The 20,921-nt window shown below is 39.4% G+C and overlaps 1 protein-coding gene across 1 annotated transcript in view; it reads left to right on the top strand.

Annotated features, from left to right (window-relative positions):
- Positions 1-19,699, top strand: part of GRID1 (glutamate ionotropic receptor delta type subunit 1) — a gene marked incomplete at both ends in the record, with an annotated part of 542,891 nt that extends 523,192 nt beyond the window's left edge. Inside the window, 2 exons of the mRNA XM_084264405.1 lie at positions 1,333-1,573; positions 19,271-19,699. Coding sequence (XP_084120531.1) covers positions 1,333-1,573; positions 19,271-19,699 — 670 coding nt within the window. The remainder of the gene's footprint in view (positions 1-1,332; positions 1,574-19,270) is intronic.
- Between the last annotated feature and the right edge of the window lie 1,222 nt (positions 19,700-20,921).

The raw sequence follows: 20,921 nt of genomic DNA, 5'->3' as shown, positions 1-20,921 counted from the left end.
AAACTTGGTTTATAGGATTCCTGTTTACAACCAGCAACCATTTGTAGTTCATGGTAATTTTGGCAATTATTAAATATAATGAATAATGGCAGCAGAGAGGTTATGAATTCAAGCTTCAACAAAGCTCCTACGTCCGCTCCATATGCATCTGCTTGGGGAGGAGCGGACTGGAGATGGTGTGTCCTCACACCTCCAGGCAGCACTGCCTCTGGCAGAAAAAGGACTGATGTCCTCAGAACTTGCTTTGAGCTCAGGAAGAGGTTGAAAAGAGACCTTTGATTCATACTACATTTTTGCAGGCTATGAAGCAACCTGTTGCTTTCTTCAGAAAGCAAGTAATAATGCCCTGGTTTATCCCTTTAGGGTGGAGAAACAGGTTGAAGACTCACAATGGTGCAGGAAATCAAGAACCACTGGGTGTTGTGTGGGATTGCTAAGACTATAAGCCTGCCATTTAGTGGCATAGCTGTGCCTAGCTATTAGCTAGGAATATCTTTTTCATGTGAATGTGTATGCTGCAATGAAGACATGCAGTGGCGTAGGCATGTGTGGCCTTAGTAGAAGGTGAACGGGTGCTCTGCTCCAGGCAGGGAGCTGAAGCAAGGTTTCCTTGTCTTGCTCCTTCATTATAAAAAGGGGTAAAACTCCAGCTGCATGACCAGAGACAAAGCTGCCTCAAGAGAAAAGAATGTTAGTAAACAGCTGAACCAGTTACCAAACCAAATCCAAAATGAATCATTCATGGAGAGAAGGGACACTTCACAAGAGGCAAAACAATGATTAATTAGCAACTGTTAACATAGTAATTCAGGCATGAAGCAACAGCATTGAAGTAGAATCCTTTTGAATAAAGTACATTTGCTGAAGTAAATGGGTTGGTCGATGCTTAAACAGATTCGTATTAAGTGGCACACAAATAGTAGCACATTGAATCTCACATGATTGTGAAATTATTGTGGGAGAGCAGCAGTGGAGGGGGTTGAGTATTTTGCTAGTGGGACCAGCTGCTGCTGCTGAATGTAGCCAGACCAGCCATGACTAACTAATTGGAGTACACCGATTTCCCTTGGAAATGCTTCTTGCACTGCAGTGGAATTTTTGACAAGTCTCTTCTTTTTCTAAAGTTACTCAGCGGAGTTTACCTGCTGCTGCGAGTAGAAAGAAATCCTGGTGTAACGGAGATTCAGATGAAGAATACTATACAGTGGTGGTGGAAGGACAGAGTTTTGAGCTGTGGGACGGTAGATTTAAGAGTCGTGACATATGGAAAAGACTTAAACACTGTGAGAAACAATCAGAGAAACTAATACCTGTCTTTTGAAATTTCCGCAGGATCTTAGAACTGCAAGAAAGTGGAGATTTGGATGTTCTTAAACAGAAATGGTGGCCGCGGATGGGACGTTGTGACCTGAACAGCCATACCAACGCACAGACAGATGGGAAGGCACTCAAGCTTCACAGTTTTGCAGGCGTTTTCTGCATTTTAGCAATAGGCCTTCTTCTTGCATGCTTGGTGGCAGCATTGGAGTTGTGGTGGAACAGCAACCGTTGTCATCAAGAAACACCGAAAGAGGTCCATAACTTTTATTCTTATCACAATTAAAAGTAGAAAACACACAAAAAAAGAGAGAGCGAGTGAAAGTTGTGGGATTTTAGGTGCTCTCATACAATAAATTTGATTTCTTTTGATTCGCCATACTAAGCTTTGCATATAACTTTTTGGGTGGTTGTTTCTAAACAAATAAAAAAAAAAGATGTCTTTTGTGCACATGGAAGGTGCCAAACTGACAGCTCTGGAGACTAAAGTCCTCTATTTATTTATAGAGCAGATACAGCATGGGCAGCAGCAGTGCAAACTTCCCCACATTGCCCCACCAATGTGCCTCAACCCTGACCTGGAGAGACCACCTTTAGGGGTAAGAGAGTAGTTCAGAAACATGCCCTTGGCCTCTCTGCCATGAGTGACAGGGAGGCCAGTCATGGGCAAGCAGTTGTGCCATCTGTGGTAATGTTTTCTCTGACCTGAGACCCCATCCATCGGCTGTGAGAACCATGTCCATCCTACGCAGGCTGTGCAGCTGCCAACAGCTCTTTTTCTTCATGGCTGAGCTAGGCTGAGTTTGAAGAGGTACATGAGCAATTAAAAAAATCAAAACAGATAGTTATTGAGTAAGCTACATTGCCATGACATTGTTTAAATGTATCCTTTCTTTCAAAATCAGTTTTATTCATAAAAGTAGGAGCCTCTGAGTAAATTGACCTTCATATGACCTATTTTACCTAGGAAAATACATCTGAGAATTTCTTGGGTTTGAAGGTTTTGTGTGCAGCACAGCATAATAGCACTGTTATGATAGAATAATCAGTCCATACTCAGATCTTGTCTTGCATGAAGCCTGTATTTGTTTACGTAGATTAAATGTTTAACAAACTAACCTCTTGTATTTTTGGAGATTCCAAGGCATTTGTAGGTGCTTTCATCTTGGAACAGATGTTTGTTACAAGCAAATAATAGCAGCGAGCTGCACTGCAGCTGGAAAACAGTACATAGGCCATCAATCCCAATCTATGTTCTCAGGCTGCCAGGACTGCTACACTAATTGACATACCTATCACCTGTAAGCAATTCTGGCAAATGGGATCTCAAGATGTATGTTGCAGGCTGTAATGTTGTGAAATATTTATCAGTAAGATTCCAGTCTTCTGAGCTCCTGCTTCTCCCATTTGAATTCATCCATCAAGGGCTCGGTGATAAACATCTGTACCATGTTTGTGGGACAAAGCTGCAAAGTCACTTGTCTGTAGCTGCACAACATGCAAGAGCGAAAGGGAAGTTTTGGTAAAAGGAAGCACATCTCTGCTTTGCACAGTGCAGCACACAAAAGGCAGGCACAGGGAGAGCACGAGTAGGTCCTCCTGCTTACAAAGAAACTTTCATATGAACATGTGCATGCTTAATTACTCTTTGGTTAAATACTGTAGCATTTTGTCCTGCATTTCTACCTTGTAGAAGTCACTCCCACTGTAATGCAACCACAGGGGCCACACTCCATGTTGGCATTGCTGGCACAACCGTAGGAGCCGCCAGTTCACTACCTGCTGAGAGAGCGGGGCAGGACAAAGGGCCAGGGATGTTCTCTGAGGGGTCAGCATGCTACATGTGCACAGTCATTCCTCTTGCTGTACCCCACAGCATGGTCCCCTCTAGTGCTCAGGGACTCACTTTTGTGCACCTTCTTAAAGTGAAATGCCAATGTGCCCCAAAGGCAGAGTTTTATAGGCAAGGTGAAATAATTCACTCTTTTATTGCAAGGAGTTTTAAATGTTCAGTTTCCAACTCTGAAAAAGGATCAGTCTTCCTGAGTTTAAATATATTCTTTTATTCCCATACCCTTCATTTCCCCTTTTCTATCCATAAGAAGGATTATTACAGAACCTGCCTACCCCACCCTGGCTTTTCTTCCCCCTTTGCCCCCACCCTCCCTATCCCTTTCCTCCTCCTCCCCTTTTCCTCTGGTGTGTTCTTGATCAGGGCTGCTCTGTACAGTTTCTGTCACAAACAATGGAATACTTTTAAGCTTCCTTTTTTTCAAGTATACCGAAGTTACCCAAAGGGTTGGGAAGATGATCACCTGCATGTGGGGGCTGAATCTGCCCTTAGAGGGAGCAAAACAAACTTGGCCACAGTGCACCCCAACAGGCTGGGAAAAGGTGGGCACTGTGGGTGCTGCCCAGAGAGAAGGGCCAGTCAGCAGGAGCTTTGGCACAAGAAGGTGTTGAGGTTGAAAGAGAAAGTGCATGTTCCTGAGGAGAAGGCACAGGAATGAGGGCGTGTAGGCCGAGCCGGCCCAGAGGAAAGCGTAGGTAGGACAGCTGGGTGCAATGCAGGTGGCTAGAAACACCTCTGGGTCATGCCAGGGCAGCCAGAGGTCGAGGTGACTGCCTCCCACAGCTATGGATGGGCAGGGGCTTCAGGCCTCCTCTGCTTAACCACAACACAGCCATGTTGGTGTTACAGGCTAACCTTTATTTTCAACTAGCCCCTCTACAGATGGGGTCGTGTAACCCATTCACCATAACCTGGGCTCTGAGTGCACCCCTAATCTGGCCCAGCCCCACTTGCTGGGCAAAGCCTGTAAAGCAGAGTGGGTGCGTGATGGGCTGGCTGAGGGTAATGGCTGCCCACCTCAGCAGGTGCTGCTGGTCATCCACTCAGACATATTAACAAATGAACATAGCAGGTATTTCTTGGTGGATTAGTGGATAGAGATATTTTATTTATGTACTACTAGTGAGGAGGGACTGAAGCAGTATTACTAATGGGCACTGCAATTATGACTGGAAACCAAGTTTCAGAAGAAATGGTGTAGACTGGACAAAGATTTTACACGTATTGAGGAGAATCAAGTTTCAAAACCTTGGAAAGGATAAGATCCAGGATGAGGGGAGCTTTGAGTCCTGGAGACACTTCTGCTTGAGTGGCTGTGCATTGCTTAGAGAACCAGAAGGAAAAAGAATATTTGATCTCGAGAAGTGTATTTTGGATATCTAATTTCTGCACTAGCTAGAATTTCTACAGCAATAGCCATAACAATGGAGCTGTGGCATGCATAACATACACAGAAATCTGCCTCATAGCTGCATCTGATACTCCAGTCAAGTTACGAGTTCAGTAACAACTGCTAACTCAAGTCATGCTGCTGTTGATGTTCTGTTTTTGGGATGGCTTTGGCAAAGCACCCAAAAATTGTGGAAACTTGTTTGTCTCCCAGCCATTTTCTTCTGTGAGTGCAGAGCTTGTGAAGGGTCGCAGAAGGGACTGATTTCCCTGCAGCCTAAGATAGACTTTGATGGTCACCTCACGCAGAAGTTACCTCATGAAGCAAAGGACAAGGAGAAGCATTTGGCTTCTGTGACCTTTACCCTGTTAGGAGTTTTTTAATCCTTTGTAGAAATTACAATGGATTCGGGATTGCATACAGAGTTGTCATAATTTGTGGAGCCCTTGTGTAACAGTCTCTCTTTGACTTGACTCTTAGTAGGCTGTATCATGCCAACAAATGCCACCTCAAAAAACAGAGTGATGCTGGGAAGATGGATGCGTGACTGCTCCAACAGGTTTATGACATGATTGGGCAGCCATGCAACTTGCTGGACAGAGAGGGAAAGGATTTTTTTAGAGACTATCATTTTGTATGTCAAGGGTCTGTGAAGTCTGTGGCTGTAAGAATACGCACAGTCTTCATTAGCGTTGGAGAAACGTTTTCAGCTGACATTAAGATGTTTATATTTGCCAGCTTGTTGCCTTTTCCTCTTCCACTTTCTATTCCTTTGGTTTTTATGGAGGTTTGAATGAGCCAATACATTGAGATGTTCAAGGACTCTGATGTCTGTCTGAAGCAAAACGCAACTCATAATTACGAGTGTAAAAACTAGTGTTAATTATGTAACTGGAAGGAACAGGAAGCCTGTCTTTTGGAACCTGACAGCATAATTTGGACTTTGTCATTAATCTGATCTACATTTGTAGAAACTACATTTTGAGAGGAAAAGCTATGTCAGATAGAGACTATTTCCAATTGGGATATTTTTTACATTGTTTGCATATGAAGGAAATCTGCCCCACCCAATTAAAAAGCAGCATTGCTTCTACCCATTAAGTCTGTTAAACCTCCGGGAAAGATGGACTTCTTTTACTTTCCCAAAGGTACATTGCCATTGGTTCATTATGCAAGTGAAATAGTGAAATTTCTTGCTAGAAAAGTGAAGGCTAGGTTCGTTTTCCTTTCCAGGATGTTGATACAGGAGATTTTTATTCTATTTGAAGCAGATTTGTAAGAATGTTTCTAAGGAGTTCTGCTGTAACAATATTAATGTAATCCCTTTTAATTCTTCATTTAATCCTTGTCAAATCAGATTAACAAAAGAAAGATTAGGTCCAACATCAGGAAAAAAGTATAGCTGTAACACCACACCACGTTCTTCTATTAGGGCTCAAGTTTGTAATCTCTTTAAGGCTGGAAAAATATCTAGTAATGTTTAAATGCCCTTATTATTTCCTAATACAGGAAAATTTACATTTAGTCATCTTTTTCAAATCAGATTTTCTAGAATTTATAATCATCCTCTCTTAATTATTGTTAATACTTGCGATCCTTATACCCACAGTGAAATTTAGCCAGATCATACATCTATTTGTATGTGTTAAAATCTTGAATTTGCACAGCTGCTACTCAGCCTGCAGTACTGATGCCTAATCTTTTGACTTTGACAGGCTTTGGAAATTTGGAAGTTGTAAAATATTAAAAAAAATAAATTAATATTTATTCTGAAATCTCTGTTCAGTCACTCTATATCCCTTTTGAATAACTAAACAATCAGTTAAAGTTATTGGAACCTGGTGCCATAGAAATTTTGAGCTTTCAGTAATTATCTCTGGATTTCTATATCTTTTGGTATGAATCCTGTGCATTTATTTCATTATATCAGTAAGCTATAATGTAATTTGTATCATTTAACTGCCAAGGACTTCACTACATCATCAGGTTGTTGCCATCTTTTATTCAATTTGACACACTGAAAGACAGGTTTCAAATCTACATTGTCAGTATGATCAAATGTAGCTGCTTACTGCAATGGACTCCCCAGCATCCTCTGTGTTTTATCAGCAATGTCTTTTTATGATTTACTGTTCCCCTGGAAGATTATTACTTCTGAGATCTCCTCAGAACTATTAAGAAAGCACTCTTAGTTCATCCACATACTATACTCCAAAACAATAAAAACTCGGAAGCAAAGATAAAATGTTATATTATTCTTGAAAAGAAAGTTGAATTCCCATATTTTTTGCTGCGTGCAAGATATATTCACTAAAACCAAATTAACAGGCAACTCCACATCACAGAAAATGCCACTTACACGAGGTGATTTTTTTTCACTGGGAACTAATACTTTTTGCATCTTCCATGAAAGGTGATATTGATTCACTTACTGTTAACATAGCTCTTGAAAGACAATGTTAGAATGATCTCAAGAAATTCTTCGCTTGATTCTTTCTTAGCTCAGATAATATATATTATAAATCAGAAATCTATTTTCTCCAAACCATCTGTTCTACTCCTAGAAATGTGTTTTAGAAACTGTACCCACTGTGTTTTCCATTTTCATAGTGCTTGAACATTTTGGGGGTTTACTGGATAAGGATTAGCATATTTTTCCACCTCCTGAGTTGCTACTAGTTATTGTCTCCTAACCTGTGTGAAATTTATAATCCATTAACAATCACAGTCTTCGCAACTTAGTATGTAATTTATTAACTTTCTCACACTTCTGCAAAATCATTTTATTCAACAGTCTTTTCACTTTTCTGTTCTCACTTCTTATTTTTAAGTGATTGAAAGTGGGCAACAATTTGGGTAATGTCCAGAGTGGGAACAGACTTCTGTACTAGTAACTGTGTCTTATCATTCCTGTTCCCTGCTACTCCAAGCTTAACGATGTTTTAAATGTTATTGAATCTCAGAAAGTCTAGACTCTGCAGTACTTTCTAGATCTATAGGATAGTGGCAGGTAGCAAAATTACTCTAAAAATTAGCACAAATATCTTGGCAGTGTGCAGGATGAAAGGAAAAAAAAAAAAAAAAACCTTGTATCTCTGGCCAGGGCAGCCTTGTGTGATCTGCCTTAAATTCCCCAGTTTCCATGTTCAATGATATGCAAATTCCAGGCTACCTCAAAAATCCATATTTCCAGCTTTAGCAGTTATAAAAGTTACCCACTAGGACTCTTCTCTGGTATTAGAAGACTATGAAACCCAGCGTACCTTAGAAGTGGAAATATGAGCTAGCAGATACGAGTCCAATGGATCAAAATTTGTCACTGCAAAGAATTGTGCTTTGCACCGTATTCATCTCACTTCAGTTTTCCAACCAGGAATTATTCCATGGCAATCAAGGCTTCCGTACCTTCAGCGTGATGTCGGCAGTGTTGTTTTTGATTATTAAAGAGTCTTATGCTTTCACCATTATTTTCACTTTCCTTGTCTTTTTCTTTGTCACTTCATTTACCTTGTCTCCGTTGTGGTGTTATCTTTTTATCTGACAATTTGATTTCCACCAGGATGGTTCCTTTTGAGAATGAAAGGAAACATGAGATCATCAAACTGATATTTTGCTTTCCCTTCATTGCATGTCCTCTATATTTTATCTTGGTTTATTTTAAATTATTTTTTCTGTATTTTTATGACATGTCTGAAATCTTTGTACATTTTTTTTGCTCAGTTGCATATAAATGATCATTTGTTTGTACCATTGTATTGTATTCTACTTTTCTAAGAATAAATAAAGTTTTTTGGGGAAAATAAATAATGCAAACACTGGCAAAATAATGCATTTTAATGCCATCTAGAAATTCAGTTTCAAACTAGCTTTGAATATAATAAGCTGAGAAACTTCATTTAACTAGCATTTTTAAATCAGCAAAGCAGTGTTAGGAATCAGCCATCCCAGGATGCAAAGTTAAGAGCTGTTTGATGATAAAGTATAAACTGCTAAAATCAGTTTAAAAAAATGATTTTTTTTTTAAAGGAGGTGTTTATAATACATAAATTGCCTTGCGCAGAAATTAATAATAGCTGGAAGGTCATCATCACTAACTCAGTGTTGGATTTTTCCATGAGTGAAGAAGTAAGATTTTCCCCTCAAAACTCCCTAACAGTGAAGCAGATAGTCTGGGCACAGACAGGGTGCTCACCCAGAATCCAGTGAAATCACTCCACTCTCGCTATTGATCACTGTAGGTTTAGGTCACGGTTGGAATGGATTTAAAAGTGACATGTCATCCCCATGATTAATGACAGCAGGCCCAGGCTGCTGCTACACGAAGCAGTATTGAAGCGTTCAAGTTTGGTTCCAGCATATTGCCCTAACTGCAAGGAAGGGAGGGTTGTGTTTGGTTTAATTTTTCTCTCAGTTATATAAGAAAACCCTGCTAATTTTCTTGGGGGTATAATCTGGATTTACTCAGCATGAATTTTAGGGTGGGTGGGGGAAATACTGAACAGAAATAAGCGTAAAACACCAATGTTGCCATGCAGGGAAGGCAGAAAGAAGCAACCTGTTTAAAGTTCCAGTTTGGTAATGAATTTAAGTACTTGCACAAGTTGCGTTACGTCACTTGTCCCAGAGAGCTTCTGTGGCTACTCATGTGCTTGGCATGAGTTTACGTATTTTGCTGAATTGGAGCCTTAATGTGTCAGATTCATTTAGATTCTTCACACAATGTTTACAGAGCTAATGTTTGTACATTTTATCTCAGCCTACAGTGGTATTTTAAAATTGACTTTTAAAGAGGGTTTTGAATGTTCAGTAATAACAAACTCAGTAAAAAATTAAAATAAAAAAGCATAACATGTAACTTTTCTCAATATTTTTTTACATTTTTGTGGTTTGTAAAACACCTTAGGCCTTGATCCAGCTAAGCATTAAAACATGTATGTAAAATTAAATTAAAAAGAGTTTGATCCTTATCTCACACAGATCACCAGAACACTTCCATTCATTTTCATAGTGTAGAATCAAGGTTGAATTTCTTTGAAACCAACGCATGTAAAGCCTAAACTGGAAGTCACCTGTGCATTGGCGTGATTTGCTGAAGATTGAACTTCCTGGACAATGATTTTAACAAGCAATTTATAAATCTATTTAACCATTGAATTTAAATACTTTTTATAATACCTGAAATTATCTGTGCTCAATATTAGTAAAATATTAAGGAATTACATGTACTAATATTGTGGGACAATTATATATATATATATATTTAAAAAACAAGTGATGATTCAGTTGTGATTTTCCATAGAGCTCAGAACCATAGTTGTAAGCACTTATGTAGAAAAGACTTACTCAGACTTACTGAACTAGTACTACTTCTTCAGAATTATTCAGTATCCAAGAATTCCCTTTTCAGAAACTGGTGACCAGATTTTTACTATGCTGAGCTGTTAATGATTTGACTGGTCATGTCTTTTCTCTTTTCAAAATAGAAGCTTGGGCAGTTTCCAAAATGTAGCCCTGAATAGGGGTGCAGAAAACCAAATTCACTTCTTAGTTAACATATTTGTGGCTAACAGTCAGAAGTAGGAATTGTCTATGGATTTTGCAGAGCTAAAGTGGAGAGGAGAGGCTTTGCAAGGCAACTGGTGGGCATCAAACAGGTTGCAGAAGCAATTCCTGATGTCCCCTGTGCCAACTGTGTCTTGTACTTCTGGCATAACAGGAAAAAATGGGAACTTTTGAAATTTGAATTTGGCTAGGCTGGAATGGTGAAGAGTGATGATAGAGAAATCTGTTACTTGTGATGCTCCAGTAGAGTAAACCAGAGTGTTAAAGAATAGCATTGCTCTGCTTTGGACTCGGTGGAGTGAAAAATTGCATCTGTGGTGAACTAGATAATAATTTTGGATTTAAAAACTGTGTAAAGCAATGTAAAGCATCTGTTACTTTTTAGTGAGTTTTGGAACAAAAGCTTGTTGAATTTAGTCCTTATTTTATTAAAGAATAATCTGTGACTTCACAGGGTCATTTTAGATGCAGTTGAATTCCGAAAACACCATCCTCTTCAGGGCCATCCTCTTTGGTTACAGTGGCTACAATTTGGTGTTTCGAACCAGAAGCATAAGAAGTAATAAGTGTGTATTGCTAAAAAAGTGAAATATGAATTACATTTTTAGCCTCACTATCTTGATCCTGTTTTTTTCTCCCCATCTTCCTTTCACTTTCAATCTGGAGATGGCCAATGATGTGAGGTTGGGCCTCAGAAGCATGGTGAGAATTTATAATAAGCATACAGATAATTGGTTTGTTGTTGAAAATGCCTGCACAGATGAATCCCTGCTAGTTTTCTCCTCATCTTTACCTCTCCCTGGAAGTCCCCTTGAACCTAACCTTTGTGTTGTTGGAAATGCCTGTAACCAGAATATATGCAGTGTGTACACAGTAAAGTTTTCCCCGTGTGCAAGCTCTCCTTTCTCCTAAAAGAGTTCCTTTGGAGACATTGGCATGCTCATCAACCATCACTCATTCAGTACTGCATTTTGCTGCTCATGTTGAAAAATGTGTCCGTGCATTCTCTTCCTATTCCTGTTTGGTTTTAGCCTCATGAAAACTGTGGAAACATCTCTTGTAGTTGAATTACCAGCTTCTGATGCTAGTGACCCATGGTTGGTAAGGATTTTAAAGCTTGGAATGCCTCAGCATGAGGCTGAATGTCCACTTTCATATCGAGTAACAACTCAGGGTGCTATCTCAGCCTCTTACCTTGCAGGTTTGAGTCTGCTGTTGGTTGTGATTTAGCCAGTGTTTCTCTGTGATTGTACTTAGTTAATGGATTGTGATGCATGTGGGAGCAGATCATTGCAGGAGCCTGTGGGGCTACCTCCTGTCCCCTAATGTGCAATACTTGTCCCATTGCTACTGTGTTCTGCATATCTACTCACATAGTGCCATAGAGAAAAAGCAAAACAAAGACATCCTTAGCTGGTTTGAATTGGTGTGCACAATCAGCTTCAGTGGCCTGGTGGGGAGCTTATTGTCCGCTGCATTTCTGGAGAAGGCTCCCAGGCATAGATTATGGGACAGTCAGAGCCATCTCTGGAATTTGATCCATGACTGGATGTGATTTCAGGTTAGATAAATCCAAACTGGATAAGAGTGGCAATGTGAGAGTGGGAAGGTAAGGACCACTTCACTGTATCTCCTTGCTACTTAGAGCACTTCTGTAGCAAGTCACCATTAATTCATTGGTGTCTAGCTTTTTGGTAATAGTTTCACCAATTGCAGAGGTTTCTGGCCGTGGGCAGGTGGGAGTAAACTTTGGCAATGTATTGGAAAGAATTTTCTACTCCATTAACGTCATATTTGCAGTGTTCTGCTAACTCTCACTTTTTTCCAGGTTTGCTTACAAGGGAAAAGAATTTTACTGTCTCTTCATAAAAGAGTTTCTGCTTTCTGGTGAAGGAAAGCACCTCTTAGTGAATATGGTGGCCTTTTGGCCATAATGTGTTATAAAGCTTTGTTTCTTTGAAGATGATTACACAGCGAATTAAATTAATACAAACTCTTTCATTTCTTTTACCCTTTCAATTGGATAACAGTCTACTGGACCTCAACCAATATCAGTCCCAATGCATTCTTCTAACAGCTGTTTTATGGATGATAGCTTAGCTAATTGCTAATTTAAAATACATGGTACAGTTTCCACTTATACCAGCAGAAGCCTGATTGCAGAGTTGGGCCTATTTATAAAAGTAGTTTTTCAAGTAGACTCTTGAGGTGCATCTGTAGTTATTTCTAATAAGATACTGTTACGGTCAAACCAGGATCTAGCAGAGTACACTCAGAAACCACTCAGCAAATTTTATGTAACATTAAGTGCTATTTGACTAGGTCAGTTGCCTGTGTTAATTTAATGACAGCAAACATACATCATCACTGCATCTGTTTACACGTCTGTCTGCATTTCACTGCATTGTCGACTGCAGAATCTCTAGAATAATGAATGTGGCACACAGAGTCGTATTAAATAGGAGCTATTTCTATTAATATAACACCATACCGTGTTGTCATTGTTTTGCAGCACATCTATTACATATATCATTACTGCTTTTTCTTCTTGAGCAAGCCAATTATGTCTGGTTTTGCCATTCTGTCAGAGCCTCCTGGAATAAATTAAAATTACAGTTTTACATATGCAGTGGCTACAGCTGAAAGTAATGATAATGACCCCAGGTGAATGCAGAATTTCAAAATAATCTTAAACAAATGTACATGTGCAGAGCTGCTGCTGCTTCATTTCTCCTTAACAGGTGAAATGTTTGAATCCATGATGCCTGAAACCCCATGGACAGCAGCTGGTAGCTGGGTGGAGCTGTGGGTTTTGGTGCTGAGCTAAGAAGAAAATAGCCTGTGGGTACCTGAGCATGGACACCTCACTTCCAGTTTTATTTCTCTGCTTTGCTTTTCAGTTATGCAGTATGTCTGTGCATGCAAGTGCCTCGCAGACTTCCTTTCTACCTAGCTGGGTATATGCGTGCCTTCCATCATCTGTGTCTCATGACCGTTGATATTTGTGGGTTTTTAAAATACATCTGCCTGTTAAGGGGTGTTTTATATGAATATAGACAGACTGGCATGTAATCTGGTCAAGGTCAGAAGAGGAAAGGTCTGGCTGGGGCTTAACTGAAATTTTGAACCCCTGTTCTGATCCAAAATTGCCTTTTTAAATTTTTTTAATTATGTAATATTAACATTTAGGTCTTGTTTTCATTTTCTCACCAAAAGACAGTCCTTCATATTTTTAGTCAAGACAGAAACAAACAAAACAGAAATGCACCATGATTGATGATTAAGACTATAGTACTTTTAAATATTTTCTGTATGTCTCCTGAGTCTTATTAAGAACTGCGTTAACAGACTTTTAATACTAGGCAGAGTAATCAGCATCTGATCAGGAGGTATCAGAGCATCCATGGTAGTCCCTGGGTGTAGATGCCTGTCTGGCCATATTGGCTACATTTCTGAAATTTTAATGTGTGATATTTAGAGTGAAGACCAATCAGTCTCATTCTTATCTAGTCTAGTGTGGTTTTACTTTCAAGTGTGGGATGCAGATACAATTTATCAGAGTTTTGGCATAGTTTTAGTCTCAAGTTGCTAGAGATATTCAGCCTTTCTTTTTTGGGTATTGGTCTCCCTTTTTGGCCTTACTGAAACTGCTTCATCAGCGTGTAACTATTTTATTTCTCTGAGTAGCTACTCTTGAATTTTGCAGTAAAATCAGAGAAATCAGAAGTAAGAATAAGAGGCCATATTAGTGTCTTCAATAAAAAAAATTTTCTCAAAAATGGAAAATCCCAGCTACTGCAATCCTGGAAGCTGAACAGTGTTGCCTTTGAATTGGTTGTGTTTAGACTGATGTAGGCAATTTCATGAAAACTTCAGGCAGTAAATGCTGTCCAACACTTAGTGAAATGTCCCTCAAATTTGATAAAGTTAATGGGCTCTAAACCTCCCAAGTAGTTTCATATTCTTTTAATCTGACTGCCCATGTGCTTTTATTAGAGCCCACTGCCAAAAGTCACAGAAAAATAGCTAGAAGAGAAGATAGATTAATCTGAAAATCATCCTGTCTGCATTTATATCTTGCCATAATTTCTCTCCAGATGATAAGGCCAAACTTGGCTAGTCCTGTGAAAGAGAGCAATAGTTTCTTGCAGGTGTGGTCATGCAGGGTTAGTTGTTCCCAGATTATGCTGGTGAGCATCCTTCAAATCCACAACTACGGTTGCCACGGTATGCTCATAGGCTACTGAACCTGTCGCTCATGAGCAAGTGCTTGGCACATATCTGAAACATGCCCTTCATTCACCCTTCCAGAGCTCAAACTCATAGGGGAAGAATGACATTTAAATTGGTATTTATGATTAAGATAATTTCCTGACCAGCAGCAATGTTTGGTTAGCTGTTTTCCTTGAGCTTGAGGAGGATAAGCCGGTGTTTATAATTCATTTTCCTTATGCGTGATATTTTTTCCTCCCTTCACTGGTTAATTTCTTCAACTGATCTATTTGGAGTACAACATTAATATTGAAAATAGAATTAGGAATGTAGCAAAGGAAAAATATTTGATGTCCTGGCAACACAAGTGTATACATTTATCCAATGTAACTATGTATGAAAAGTGAAGTAGAATTGGCAGGAAACATCTGAGATGTGACATATTTACAACATTTAATAAGTTTTGCATATTAAGTACAAAAAAAAGAAAGAGAAGAAAACCTTTGGTAATGTGTCTGTCACAGACACTGAAGTATTGAATTTGGAGCTCGCTCACTCAGCTCCTGAAGAGGCCAGGTTGGAGCTCAGTGGAGCTCAAGCCTGAAACCTTAGTGAAGAGCAGCAGTAAAGCTTCCCCTGAGGAGCTCTCATTGGGTAAGGGAGGTCTCTGTGCTATACAACCAGCACACCAACCTCTACCATGGCTCCTGTTTTTCTTTCCATCCAGCTGCCAGGTTTTGTGTTGATTCCCTAGCTCCAAGCCTGAATTTATTAATTTATAGTTCTTTATTAATTTTAATTCATTATTTTTGTCATAGAGAAATTTTTAAAAAACAGAGAACAGTTACAGCATTAGAAATCTTGAAAATCTTTTGCAATGCTACATTACCATTTCACAATTAAGGTGACACAGCCTCAGGAAATGAAAAAAAAATCATCCTAAGTGCTTAAAAATTATAACAAATGGCTCATATTTAAAGAGAATTACAGAACTAAAAATAATGGAGAAAACTGAGCTGACAAGGGAGCAAAAACATCACAACTTTTAACATTTGTGTTTTTTCCAGGTTTTATTGTCATTTAACCCTTTTACCCTTGTTACTTTTTTTGTAACGCATGCTTTGTTATGGAACTTCCCTGGAGAGCAACAAAGGAAAAAGAAAGATGAGATTTACAGAATTTACAAATTTTGACAGCTTGACTTGCCAACTAAAGCTATCCCAAAATCTCTGTTCTGGAAATCTTGGGCTTCAAGGCATTCTTCTAGTATATGATGCCAAACTAATCTTTTCAAGGGTTTCTAATTTTTATCTTAGGGTTTGTTTGGTTTGGGTTTGTTTGGGGTTTTTTTTTAAAGAATTTGAAAAATCATTCAGCATTAGGGTAGTTTCTTACAAAGCTTGACATTTAGTTATTTAGCTGCACTTCATCTAATAAGAAAAAGGGAAGAACCTTTAAAAATGTGGTTTTATTATTCCTCAGAGACAGAGTTATTTTTCTTAACCTTTACAAACATTTTATTTTAATAACAAAAAGAAGGAATAATGTGAAATTCTGAGCTATTGGAAGCCTCTTAAAAGTTTTCTCTGATCTTAATAAGGCCAGAAACTTGTCTTTAATGCTGAAGAGTTAGAAGTAGACAAATGAAGTCCCCATCCCTACCTCTTAAAAAAAAAAATAAAACCAAGCATTCACTTCTCTATTTACTTCATGAGGTGTTGTATTGTAGATAAAATGTGATGTCTGTGTGCAGGGATTACATTTTTCTTTTCCTTGGTAATGAAAGCTTTAGCACACTGAAGCCCAAGTTTAAATTGTGAAACATAATTTTAAATAGTGAAACGTAAGCAACTGCAAATTCCCAATTTCCTGAGGAATGCCATCCCATGGTTGGACCGTGTGTAGTAGAAGAGAGTAATCCCATAAGGCCAGCAGAGGGAACTGTCCAAATGAGGTGTCCTTAACAAACCCTCTGGTCTGGACCAGGAGATGTGTGTTGAGAGCATCCCATCTGTGGCTCTTCACATTTACATCTTAAAAGAACTAACCTAAATATATAACTAGGATTAATTAATCCTTTTAAATTTTATGACCTTTTGTGCACAGATGCTTCAAACGATGAGCATGCTTCATTTACAAATTTATATTTCCTCTGCGAGCGGTTCATGACTGCATGTTGCAAACACTGAAACTCCACCTTTCCCTCTGCTTTCACCAGTTAACCGCAGTCACACTGTATTTCTTCCCTTCGCAAAGCAGGATGGAGCGCACTGAGGATGTGCTTACAATCAAAAACCACAAATCCAAATAAAAAGTTGGTGTATATTTTCACTTGAAATGTTCTGAAGAAGGCATTAGTGTTTGGCAGAAGCTCAGAAATATGCAAATGAGTCATGAACATTTTCTAGCATTTCCCCAGTTCTACATACGAGATGCCTTTTTTATTATTTTTTTTTTATTATTTTCTAGTAGGGGCATAGCAAGAATGTGGGCCTCAGATGACTCGAATGCCAACCTAGGAGTCTTAATTAAAGCTAGCAGCATTGTTCAGAAAAGGAACCGTGCAGGGTACCGAAAGAAGCGTGATATAATGGGCTTCTGGGAGTTAGCTTCCTTAGACACAGATATCATGTGTGGTGGTAGCTGAAGTTTGTGGCTAAACAGAACCTTGCAGAGAGCTGAGGAAAACACAGCAGTGCGCAGCTGGACATCCGTGCAAAAGGAATCTGCCCTTAGAGGTCGAGCCCCTACTCCCAACAGGAGATAACAACACTTCTCACATTTGCTCCCAGTCCACAAATTTACTTCAAGAAATAGAAATAAATAAAACTATGAATTCCATCCTAGGAATCCTTCGGCTTTTATACCACAAACCCTTGATTTACCTAGCTGAAGAGTTTATGAAAGAGCTTGGTGGCATTGTAGCTTGGTGCATTGTATGTCATTGAATGAAGAGCTGGACAGGCAAGAAGGATTTAACACAGATGCACGGGTTATCTGGTCAAGTATTGTGTGGTCCCTTTCTGTCACAAATGTTTATATTTTTATTTATTATCTATTGATCTTCTCTAACTCAAAATTATCTGAGTAGAGGATTTGGCTGAAGAGGCAGTATTTTTTAAAATAATAGTTTGTTCCTCTGGTGAGGAAGATGGTATCCACAGGTTACTGGGAGCTTCATTGATAGTTTGATGGATTTGTGATGTAAATGAAATAGGAATTCATTTTCTACTGATTAGCAAAGGAGGTTCAACGTGTGGATCAGCCCTGTAATTGTTGAACAACTGTACTCGAGTTGGAATCAATAGGGATTTAGCCTAAATTAAGGATGCAGGTTTGGGGTCACCATCATGTAACGCTATTTTCCAAATCCATTCAGAGATCTGCAAATCTGATGGTTCTTGAGTAACATAGAAGTGGTGTTAAATCAGAAGGTTAGAATCAAATCTGTAGCTGACATTGGCTGGAATCAAGGGCTTTGGAGTTTTCTTGTCAATTTACAGCTGAAAGCAAAGCTGCATAGCAGTGGGATACCACTGGAATAATACTGTAATTCTCTGTACTTCATCTGAACACCAGTGGCAAACATTCATGAGGACCGGGTGGCAGCAGCAACCTTATACTTCTCTTTTCCCAGAGCCTAGCTTGTGGCATGAATCAGAGAATCTGTAAGACTGCTGATGTTCGGCTTAAGCAACGTTTAAGCACACATTGTGGGCAATGAGGGATTACTGGAACACAGAAGTTTCAGCTAGTCCTAATTCTTGGGCTGGTATGTTGCTGGCTGGCTAGGTTTCTGTCAGACCAGGGAGCTTTTATAGATGCGTTGCTGCTAGCCTGCTGTTTGTTACATTTGCACCAAATAACTGCAGCTGTAGATCATAGCTGTGCTTTATGAAATATAGATAAATTATATGATACCTATTTGTTGTCAATACAATGCTAGCTATTGACATTTGTTCATACAGCATCCTCCATGGCTGGCTTTACCAGTTTTGTTGCTTGAGCATCCTGAATGCCACACTGAGGTGATAAACAGCCTACTGTAGGTCTTTGCTGCTTCAGGTTTTAAAAGACAATGGAAGCTAAAACACATTGAGTAAGTAGTTCCAAACGTCCTTTGAAGACACTGCTCCAGGAGCCTTAGGCAATCCATTCTCAAAGATGGTGATTCATTTTCTAAAGACCAGCATTACTTTCCCAAGCTGTCCACCGACTTTTACTAGATAACATGTCAAGATAACTGAGAGCTTACAGCTCATCACAAAAGATTCAAAACAGAAATGAGTGGTCCCCTCCCCAGGACTTCCAGAGTAGGGCAGTCTCAGTGTTCCAGCAGGTCTATAATCTGTGCCACACCTGGAGCTTCCTTCTGGGAAGACTCCATCACTGCCACCACAACCTTTGGCCAGTAGATTTTGGCACATGATGCAACTACCCTGAAGTCAGCTAGGCTGTGCACAGTGTCTTACTGACCTGTTCCTTAGGAAATGTGCTGCAGCTAGATGAGACAATAGTAAACTCTCTTGGGGTTTCAAGATGGCAAGCTCCTCACTGGAATTTGGAGTCCTAACACACTTGTTTGCCTGTTGTATGCTTTTTTCCAGGGTTTGTGCAAGGTCAGATAAGGGCTTGTGGGGTGTGCTGGTCCCTGGTGTCAGCTCCTGCTGACTGACCTAGAGCCATTGGTTTACCAGGGAGGATGGGACTGACAGCATCAGGGGCTTTTACAGGCTGAGATTGAGCTGGTGTTTCCTTCAGCATGTGTTTCTCAGCTGGAGATGTTGGGCAGACCTTGAAGTTTTGCATAGGCACAGATGAAATTAAAGCAATGTAATGAGTGAACAGCAACTCCTGTCACAGAGTGGAAGTGGAGTGGAGCCGTTCAGGACTGGAGATTGTGCTTGGACTGATTTTTCTGGTTTCTTCCTCCCTAGGACAAAGAAGTGAACCTGGAGCAGGTCCATAGACGCATGAACAGTTTAATCGATGAAGACATAGCCCACAAGCAAATCTCGCCGGCGTCCATTGAAATCTCAGCCTTGGAGATCGGTGGCATGCAGCCAACTCAGACCCTGGAGCCGGTACGCGAATACCAGAACACACAACTTTCTGTCACCACCTTTTTACCAGAACAGACAACTCATGGTGCCAGCAGGACACTCACAGCTGCCTCCGGCAGCAACCTGCCGCTGCCCCTGAGCAGCTCAGCCACCATGCCCTCCATACAGTGTAAACACAGGTCGCCAAATGGAGGACTATTTCGGCAGAGTCCCGTGAAAACCCCGATCCCAATGTCATTTCAGTCTGTGCCGGGGGGAGTCATTCCAGAAGCAATGGAGCCCTCGCATGGAACATCCATATGACGAAAACAAACAGTAAAACAACCAGCAGAGCTTTTTAATACAAAATTTAAAAGAAACAAAAAAACAAACAAACAAAAAACAAATCACAAAACAAACTCTTAAATTTTTCATGTATATACCTGTAAATAATGAAAGAATGAAGTGGGGTAAAAGTGTATTTTGAATATTCCCAATTTTCGAAGTCAGTAAAAAACAAAACAAAAAAACACAAACAAAAATGTATGAATGACTTTGTAAATTTTGTTCTATATGAATAAAAAGGCAAACTACTTGTGATCGTTCTCAAGTGCCAAAGAAGACCAGTTACTGGGACTGAGGGCCGTACATTTTTTTTCTGTGGATTTCAACATTTATTCCCTTACTCTTTTTTTTTTCTTTTTTCCTTTAAGTGGAAAAAAAAATCCTATTTCTTGCTAGGAAAGTTCACCAATCTCAGATCTCTCCTTTCCCCAGAACTCTATTTTATAGTCAAGATGGCAATTCACTTGGAGAATTTAACAGCTGGTATTAGCAGAGCAGTAACAAATGTTTCAAACATGAATAACTAAAATCCAACAAACAACAAACAGCCAAAAAAAGAGATTTTTTTTGCCTTCTAACTGCAATTTAACCTTCCACATGTTTTCTAAGTCGAAACACAGGATTATTGAATTGTGCTTTTACATGTCTGCTGTGCTGTGTGACTCTTCATTTAACCTTCTGTGTTTTGTTATATATATAATATATATCATATCTATGACATATATATTATATGTATAAATGCTTTGATTAAAAAAAAAAAAAAAGGTTTCAGGTGAAGGGGAAAGCTTTTAAGAAAAACTGATCACTTTTTTTTTTTTTGTGTCCTGTGTACCCGACTGAAAACGGGGAGGAACCAATGGCTGAAAGGGGTGAGACAAGGAAGAGCTTTAAGGGCAGGAGATAATGGCGTTACAGTGACTGTGCCCTCTGGTGCCACCTCCTTCTTTAAGATTTCAAGGAATTTGCTGCATAATGGATGCAATGCTCTCTGTTGAAGTCATATACCTAAATGACATGGCTAAACTCACAACTATAAGCACAGCACTGCTTTTTTTCCCATTCATTTTGTAGAGAGAAATGTATTAATAGCCATGCCTATAATCTTAGTAGAAATGGCTGTAAAAACACCTTTTTTTGCATCTGTGAAACAGAATCAGGGGACAAAGATAAAGAGCAACACATATATTGAATTTAATGTCTC

This window comes from Gallinula chloropus, assembly GCF_964237585.1.
Source record: "Gallinula chloropus genome assembly, chromosome: 5".
Lineage (NCBI taxonomy): Eukaryota > Metazoa > Chordata > Aves > Gruiformes > Rallidae > Gallinula > Gallinula chloropus.
Note: the sequence above shows the minus strand (reverse complement) of the source record. Positions and strands in the feature narration are given on the sequence as shown.